The sequence below is a fragment of the Clytia hemisphaerica genome, unplaced genomic scaffold (assembly GCF_902728285.1).
Source record: "Clytia hemisphaerica strain Z4C2 unplaced genomic scaffold, Clytia hemisphaerica genome assembly, whole genome shotgun sequence".
NCBI lineage: Eukaryota > Metazoa > Cnidaria > Hydrozoa > Leptothecata > Clytiidae > Clytia > Clytia hemisphaerica.
Genome location: NW_027104383.1, coordinates 817,515 through 826,218, shown reverse-complemented (window position 1 = coordinate 826,218; position 8,704 = coordinate 817,515). Strand labels below are relative to the sequence as shown.

Sequence of the window (8,704 nt, the reverse complement as noted above, 5' to 3'; positions counted from 1 at the left end):
AAACCTGATATTGAACAACAACAATGTAATAAATCAATCAGTCAAGCATCAACACTAGGTAAAAAACAACAACAAGACTACAGTGAGTTTATAAGATTATAAGAAAGCACAAAGTACTGACCTCCACAGGATTATTATTGATGATGCGGAAGGTTAAGGAACGTTGCTCCTGAACACCAACAGTACCATAATCCAACACATTCTTATTGACATTATTGACTTCGTACTGTAAAATTGATGAAAGTCAATTGTAAGGGAGGATATAGCAGGATGGCGCACATGGGTCAAAAATAACATAGTAAATATGTGAAAAGTTTGTGACCACAAGCAATTAGCTTCAAAAAGACACAACATCTCGACCTAGATCTTTTGAACTCATGCAATGTGGTAAGAATTTAAATATGACCATTTACAAATTCAAAAAGGATATTATCTGAGGTTTTTGATAATGATGGTCGTATGCAATTTAAAAAACCACAAGCAAAAAGAAAAAGGCGTCAAAAGTTCACTGATCCATTTTACATTAAAATTGGAGTACCACTTTTATTGAAAATGCTTGTGGGTTATAATTTCGAAAAGTTTAACGACTAGGTAGACACCAATACCTGAAGTTTTCCATTGTAACAGTGCACTGGTATTGTGAAAAGGGGCATTGGTGTACAGTCGCAATATAGTTGATAATGATAACATTGAATTATTTGCGTGGAAATTGATGGACAGAGGGGACACTAATTTTCCTGGAGGTACCATAATTGCAGGCGAAAAATTCACAATCTAAAATATTCCAAAAGAAAAAAAAGTTACCCACGTGAAAACAATTAATTATATAACAATCAATTATTATCAACCTAACAACGCAGAAATAACAAAAGATCAAAGTTCACCATTAAAAAAGTAATACAAATTAAGAAAAAAATCATTAAGACTACCACAGGAAACCAAAAGCAATTAGAAGCAAAGCACTTCCTCTTAAGCTCCTTGATGTAATTGTGTGCAGAGAACTGATTTGGACTCGATAAGTAATTAAGTTAGGAAATGATAAATACGATGAATACTCCTTTTTTAGGAAATCATGTTTGCCAACATGACAAAAACATCCTTTTAGAAATATGAAGAACTTACCGAAAAAATATCTTTAGTTTCAGGTGGTAAAGTTGCATTATATATGACTAATGTTGAATTGAAAGTGTTGGTTATCATCAATACTTGCGTTGTGGGAGAGTCAGCAGCATAAAATGATGTCTTATTTATTGAATACGCCAAAGTCCTGGAAATGTGATAATAGTAAATCATTATTACATAAAGTATGCAGTGTATTGCTGTTATAATACCCGAATATAAAATCTAGAAAAATGCAAATATTCTCAGCAAGTGCTGGCAAGTGAAAGATACTGATTAGGCAAGATCACAACCGAAAACAAAGATTGAAAGCAAATCAAGAATGCATACCCATGAAGTATATTGGTGTGATAAGGCACTTCTAGTTGCTTTTTCTCATCTGATGTATAAATCACTAATTTTCCACTGTTTTGTTTCTTGTGAGATGAATGTATTGCTGTAAAGTGAAAAAAAAAATAATAGTTTCATGTTTTCTTTTATCCAGCAACAGATTCGTGTAACATATCTGATAACTACAGTATTCTTCTCAAATTCCCAAATAATAGCTGTTTGTAATTGCAAATCCAGGAACACCTTTGGGAAAAAGTGTCTTGATTTTACCAGCTTTTTTTGCCTGCTCTAGTTTAAGGATAGGGATTTACCTGTATAAGTGACAGTTGCAATTTTTGTATACTTTTTGGATGTTTTTAATACCATAGGCTGAAAAAAAAAAGTTTTCATTAACTAAAAAATAGGACTTTTGATATAATTTGCTCTTGAAAAGCTTTATATTAGGCAAAGTGTGGAGAAACTTATTGAAAACACTTACAGTAAATTGCACTGTAACAGCTCTATTTGGTGGAATAACTTGTATTGACTAAAATAAATAAAAAGTATCATTTTAAAGAAAAGCATAAAGTTAACATAATAAAATATCAAAAGCTAAGAATTTTCTCTAAGATTTAAAAATTCTAAAGAAAACTTACTAAAATTTGAACAGATTTATTTCCAACATTTAACACATTGAGATTCAGCGATTTTGGTTCATCTAAATGAAGAAGAGAATAGTGAATTGAAACAAAAGTATAAACAAATACACTTGTTCTTGAGTGGATTAGTCGTATATTAACGACTGTTAATATTACCTGTATATTCAATATGAATATTTTCATTAATAATTAAATAGGTACATTATCAGGTATTTTCCAACTAATTTAACTAGACATTTAGAAAGTATAAACATTTACTTACCCATTGTTCTTAGAGTTCCAAAATCTAATACATCTACATTGGTAAAGAGTCCAGGTTCTAAAATGAAAAGTACCAGTAATTTGAAATTGTAGTTAATACAATATTATTTTCAAATATATGTACTATATTTGAAAATATATATGGCGAAAAAGAAAGTCACAACTGTCAGAGTTTACTTGACAATACTTACTATTGGAAATGACCATCTCAAATGGTATGATGACCACATCAGCTGGAGAGGCTGGAGCTCCTAGCTTGACTCGCACGAATCGATTTGATATACCTTCACCTTGTGAATAGAATGTTGCCTTCATCACAGCTTTCATTTCATATGGGGGAATTTCCCAATGTTTACCAACAGTTCCATTAACGTTATTCCCCAATAAATCAAGATGCAAATCCTTTCCACTTGAATACATCTCTGTAAGCTGAAAAACAAAAATATCAAAACAGTTTGTTATTGTATTTTAATTATGATTGTAAACACCATAAACATCTCATATTATATTTGTAGATTTAAATTACTGTTAACAAGAGAATGAAAGGAGTATTTGTAATGATTTAAACACGTCCTCAATGGGTGGAGAGATAGTGTCATCTTAGAATAATCTAATTTGGAGTAAATTAAAAAAATGAAAATCACAAAGGGTTTGGATTATTTCTAGCCTCACCTGTAGTGGTTCACTGTATGGATTATACATGTTAATATATTGAGTAAATGTTCCATTTGCTGGCATTTTTGCAGATACAAATGCACGTAGCCTGTATGGGTTTGGGGTTCCAACTGCAAAAACCTGAAAAATAAAGTATAATGAACAAGTTATTACAGAAACTTTAAAACTTTTATGCATAATGATAATGATTTTTCTTATCCAACAAATCAACTTTTTATCAATTTACAAGCAAAATGGAAGTGAATTTTGAGAGTTTGCTTCATTCTTTTATAAGAACAACAAAAGTTACCTGATAGGGAAAGTTCCCTCTTGAGGTATGAAGATAAACTGTATGCTCAATGTTTCCTACCATAGTTGCTAAAAATACTAAATCTACCGTCATATTGGTTAAGGGAGGCAGCACCTGTTATAAAAATACAGTGAGTGAAAAAGGTAAAATTTACAGTTTGTTGCTTGAAGCTGGAGTAAAAAGCAACAACTCTTAGAATATGTAAGGCTTTCAAAAGGTTTAACTATAAAGTCTGATAAAGTAGAATTTGGTAGTAAAATCCAATTAATCCAAATAAGAATTGAACAAAAGGACATCATCTCATAACTGAAACAAAACTATTTCCAATATTCAATACACATCAGTCAAATGAAGTGAACTATTCTTCACTGGAGCATAGAGCACCAAAATAGATGATTTGATGTTTTATCATATGGCTCACCTTTTTTGAAAACTTTGTAGAATGGAAAGGAGGTAGCGTATTGACATCTGTAATTTCTATGTCATTTTGATCACTTGGATTTGATAAAACTATTGATTGCACATAGGGCATTCCAACAGGCCTAGAGGGAAATGAAAAGGAAATTCACTTAGAAATAAAGCATCTTCAGTGATTTTTTTAATTTAGATTATTTACGATGAGTTGAAAATCTCTTTTTTGACAAATTTTGGAATTAGCTATCTTGGGCTTACTGTTCCTGAAAATCCAGAAAAGTTGGTTGGAATAGGAGCACCCTAAAATTAGGTACGCTGTAGTGCTGGTTCGATGATGGTCCATTGCTAAAAATAGATCAAGAGATCTTTAAAAAGTAAAAACAAAATATGATGTAAGTTACATATGAATTGGGAAAATTAACATACGTGTCCTTTTGAATAAATAAAATATCAAACCAGAATTTTGAAAGCTAAATTGATAAATATCAATTGAAAACTTCATGAATAAATGATTATTTTGCTTATTCATTGAATTTTAACAAAATTTGACTATCAGTTTTAATAATGGAAAAGGATATCACTATGTGTGGATTTTTAAAATTTGATGAGTTCCCCATCAATAATTTTGAGAAATTATTCACTCAAAAGAACTTTCCATATTGACTTGAAACAAGATAGTTATTTCACTAAAGAAATGATTTAAAACAAGATCTATTATTAATACACACCTGTTAGCTTGAACAGTGTGAGGTAATGCCTGAAATAAAAATGTAAAAAATATAATTATTACTTTCATACAAATTGAAGTTTGTGGACAAACTCATACATCACTTAGTTTTGAAGTATCTGAAAGAATCTATTGCAATTCAGAGATTGATAAAAAAGGACAGCAAAGCAGATTTGTGTTACTTTGCCTTAGTAAAAACAAACAGTTACTGATAATTTCCAAACATAATTTAATTACTCTAATAGACATTTCCTGAACAATACTCATACGTAAATAATAACTATGTGATTGATTGAACACGTTGTCTTGCAAACATGATGGAATCCAAAAAAAACTGAAAATGTTTATGAGTTAAAGACATTAAGTTATTTAACTAATTTAAGCTCTCTCACCCCTCACTTATTATATACCCATATTTTAAATTTTATATCTTTATTGAAAGAAAGGATTAACACCTCAAAAAAAATTTAATACACCAAACTGTCAGATCTTTGAATGCAAAATTACCTCAAAGTTATGGTTAACCATAGAATCCCGACTTGGCAAAAAGCCTGAAACAAGAATAAAACATCAAAATAACAATATAAAGTATAGGCAACCTAAGATTTACTATAATTTTCACACAGTTTTTGAAATAAATAGATATAATAAGGAGTAAGTTTGATCTCTTGATAAATTATTTTGAGTATCATATTTAAATTCTCTGAAAACTTGGACATAATACCAGGTTAGCTAGCTCCCTGATTTGACTACAAACACAAAGTTCAAAAAGTGTAAAAATTCCCCCAGTTTCTTATGTTATTTTTTCAGGGCTTTTTTAACATAAGTCCAACTGAAATCAGAGCTATACCATGATGCTAGGAAAAAGGAAAATGATTTACAATTCATTTAGCAAAAGGAGTCAGGCAAAGTTTAGAAATCAAAAATATGAGCATTGAAGTCAAAAAGGAAAAAATTCTAAAATGTATTTTGTTGCCACAGCTTACTTAGTTTACTTATTAAACTATTGCTGTTTTAAAGAAGAGATGGTGTATCATGGGACAAAGCCCACCAAACCCAAATCTTACAAATTCACATAAAACAGTCAGGCACATCCTGGCAAATGAACGGGGTGAGCATTTGCATGGGGTATTCGTCACCCAGTGTAAATGAGATAGGACGTCTCAGGCTAAAAGCGTGAAAATGAATAAAAATGAACTTCAAACTGAAAAAGGGAAAAAAGGAAGAAAACTGGGAGCTTTATTTTTTCATTAAAAGTTTCTTCAATCTTCGAAGACAATTTTGACCCACGGAAAAATAATTTTATTTATGCAGTTCTTTGAAATGAAGCAAAATATTTCCAACCCGGTTCAATTAAACTGGGTATTCGGCGCTATTACGTCACTTTCGTTTTCGACCCCGTTCATTTGCCAATGGTCGCAAGTGAAAAATACCCCGTTCATTTGCCAGGATGTGCCTGACTGTAAAATATCTTAGAAACTTAATTAATTTTTCAAGATGGCTTGCAAAATTGAGATACCTAGTCCATGAAAAATGGAACACATTCTAAGCATGTATGCGATAAAAAGTAGATTCGAAACATTTGAGGACATTTTTAATAGTTGTTTAGGAAAACATGCAGCAGTCTATTGAATAACAAATTGCTCCGTACATTACAGCATACATTACTTTAGACCCTCATCCAGTACAAACAGGATAAATTTTCTTGTCCCTTAGTAACTGCTGTCTTGTGAAAGACAAATCAATCATATGACGTTATCATTAAACAAATTTATGCTGGAGTAATATTAGTTATATATTCAAAAGACTGTTGTGTTCTCCCAAACAACTTTTTCAATTTTTTTTTGGCTCAGAAAACTAAAAAAGATGCAACTACCCCAAAACTCAAATTATACAAAATTTGGGAGGTTATATCTGAGAATATATCAATTGAAAATTTTTGTGTGATACTGTAGAAACCGCTTTTCAAAAATGGTGTGCGAATTTTGAATGCATTCGATCAAATATTTCAGGTTTTTTTTCTCGATTGCAAGCAGCTGAACACTATCAAACAGAATCTATGGCCATCAAATGTGATTGAACGGTAAAAATTATAGATGGACCAATCAAATTTTAACTTCAATTTTGCCATATGATTCTTGCTGAGAATTTCCCTGATTTCAAGATACTGTAACCCAGATTGTGTGGTGGAAAAAATTTATTGAAATCTGGGTATGTATGATTCTTCATAATGTCAGCCGTGAAATTACAAAATGGTTGTATGTAAGGGTCAATGTCAATTATCAAATCGCTAAGTACTTGCATCATAAAAACTGGGTCAATTTGGCACTTTATGGGTTAAAGTTGTGTTTGCATGACGTTTACTGATTGAATATCTAAACTATTTTTATTAGATAAGAAAAAAATCATTGATTTATGCATATGTTAAACATTGAGAGAACACTCCCACTTGAAAGCTGCTTCTTTCAAAATAGTTAAAAAGTATATCAAAGTTTCCCTTTTTCTAAGAAATGTTAGGTTCTCCAAACAATAATAGGCAAGGTTTATTGAAAATCCTTAAAAAACCATAATCATAATTATCAAGGACAAATAAAAATATCAGTCATCGTGGTGGGCTCCCGTTATCCAAAATCGAATCAAGAATCAAAAAGCATGTTTCGAAAAAAAGTTATTTCTCAGACTGGTGATACCTTGTCCAGGGACTCTGTGACATCCACATCTACTTTGGACAACAGGAAAGTATAAAATAGTTATCAACAGAGTATATAAAAGTTTCTCCATCTTTAAAATGAACCTTTAACATATATTTTCAATTTATCTCGTGTTCAAACTCCGTTGTGTTTTCAAATGTATTGAGTGTGTTGTTAATGTGTTTTGAAACGCTGAGAAAATGCGATTGATATTAGGAGTCTGGCACTAGTATTCGAAACATTCTAGTGCGTCATTCAAATGGCCGATAGAAATTGTGTTGGAAGCAACTTTCATTTAGATTTACTACAACACAGATTGAACCATTTAACTAAAACTCCATTCAGTTGCTAAGAATACAAATCAAGATTGAATGAATTGGCAGTCAAATTTTATATCAAAGTCAGACAAGTAAAATAATGACCGGAATAAGTGCACGAACAAGGAAAACCCGCCAAATTCGCCGCCCGTTCCTCTTTCGCTTTCATCAATTTGGTATATTTTCAAAAAACTTAAAACTTCTGGTGATACAGGTGTATTCTTTTCCTCGTCATATAACAAAAGAATCCTCTAGAAAATAAAATTAGAATAAAAAGACCAAAATTTGCAACTTTGCTTGAGTTCCTTTCCTTGCTTTAACTAGTTACTAGGGCGGGGACTAGGGCTCGAACCTACACACGACGGACCCTTTTGCCACTCTTCGACCCGGCCGGAAGGGGAGGAGCCATTGACTTCCAAGCTCGAAGAGCTAGACTTGAGACTCCTGGATGATTATCTGGCATTCCGATGGTGAAATTTTCATCCGACACGCTAAAGCTCTGAAGGTCGGGAAATTGGCCCGCTCCTTTAGAGCTTTAGCGTGGGCGACCGCCAATCCGCCATCGGAATATCAGATAACCTGGATGGGAAATGAAACCCCTAATTTCCCATCCAAAACGCCCGCGCGTGGTTTTTACACAAACGCCGGATTGAAGCTAGTCATCATTCACTCGGTTAAGATTCCCTCGAAGATTCCAATACCCCTTTCTTCCGGAAAAAGACCGGAAGTGAACCATTACTATCTCACCACAAGGAACCTTCCGTGTATCAAGACGATTTCTTTCCAATCGGAAAAAGTTTCAGAAAAGTCATTGGAATCCAGGTCCGGGAAGTAGTGGAATCTTTACCCAACGAAGGAACGTGATAGTAAAATCAAAGGGCGCTTATCCACAAAGGTTCTAGTCCCCACAGCAGTACATTTTCATGAAAATTAATATCGGAATCCCAATGGGGATAGAAAGTCTCGTTTCAAGTTCAAAAACGCCATTGTGGCTGATTCCATTTAATTCCGAATAGAGATAGAATCATAGAGTTTAGAAAGCTTCTCAGTGGGTAAAATTTTTTGGTATTTTCTCCCGAGAAGATTTTTTGGCCAATTTTTCAAGGTAGTCTAGCAAATTAGCTCCTTAAGTCGTCGACAGAAGGCTCACAAGAATCAAAGATGGGCGTTCAAGTGTACTAGTTGAAAAAAGTATAATGGTCTATAGGGTTTTGATGGCTGGATTAAGAGTTATTCGAAATTTA

General features: G+C 32.6%; 1 protein-coding gene across 1 annotated transcript; it reads right to left on the bottom strand.

The window, feature by feature from the left end:
* Nucleotides 1-127: 127 nt before the first annotated feature.
* On the bottom strand, nucleotides 128-7,323 carry LOC136819268 (transmembrane protein 131-like). The gene is made up of 16 exons (XM_067075497.1): nucleotides 7,144-7,323; nucleotides 4,961-5,004; nucleotides 4,455-4,483; nucleotides 3,985-4,071; nucleotides 3,734-3,854; nucleotides 3,313-3,426; nucleotides 3,021-3,143; nucleotides 2,540-2,777; nucleotides 2,350-2,406; nucleotides 2,085-2,146; nucleotides 1,928-1,975; nucleotides 1,761-1,818; nucleotides 1,450-1,555; nucleotides 1,123-1,267; nucleotides 606-774; nucleotides 128-226 (listed from the first exon to the last, which is right to left on the bottom strand). The coding sequence occupies exons 1-16, from the start codon at nucleotides 7,232-7,234 to the stop codon at nucleotides 213-215; spliced, it is 1,506 nt and encodes a 501-aa protein (XP_066931598.1). The 5' UTR covers nucleotides 7,235-7,323; the 3' UTR covers nucleotides 128-212.
* Between the last annotated feature and the right edge of the window lie 1,381 nt (nucleotides 7,324-8,704).

What these genes read in the sequence shown, in the direction of transcription:
- LOC136819268 (XM_067075497.1), bottom strand. Translation starts at nt 7,234, where the DNA reads ATGGAGAAACTTTTATATACTCTGTTGATAACTATTTTATACTTTCCT. An exon ending in CACACTGTTCAAGCTAACAG is followed by an intron (nt 4,072 to 4,454) that starts GTGTGTATTAAT and finishes ATCTATTTTTAG; the next exon opens with CAATGGACCATCATCGAACC. An exon ending in CTACAAAGTTTTCAAAAAAG is followed by an intron (nt 3,427 to 3,733) that starts GTGAGCCATATG and finishes TTTTTATAACAG; the next exon opens with GTGCTGCCTCCCTTAACCAA.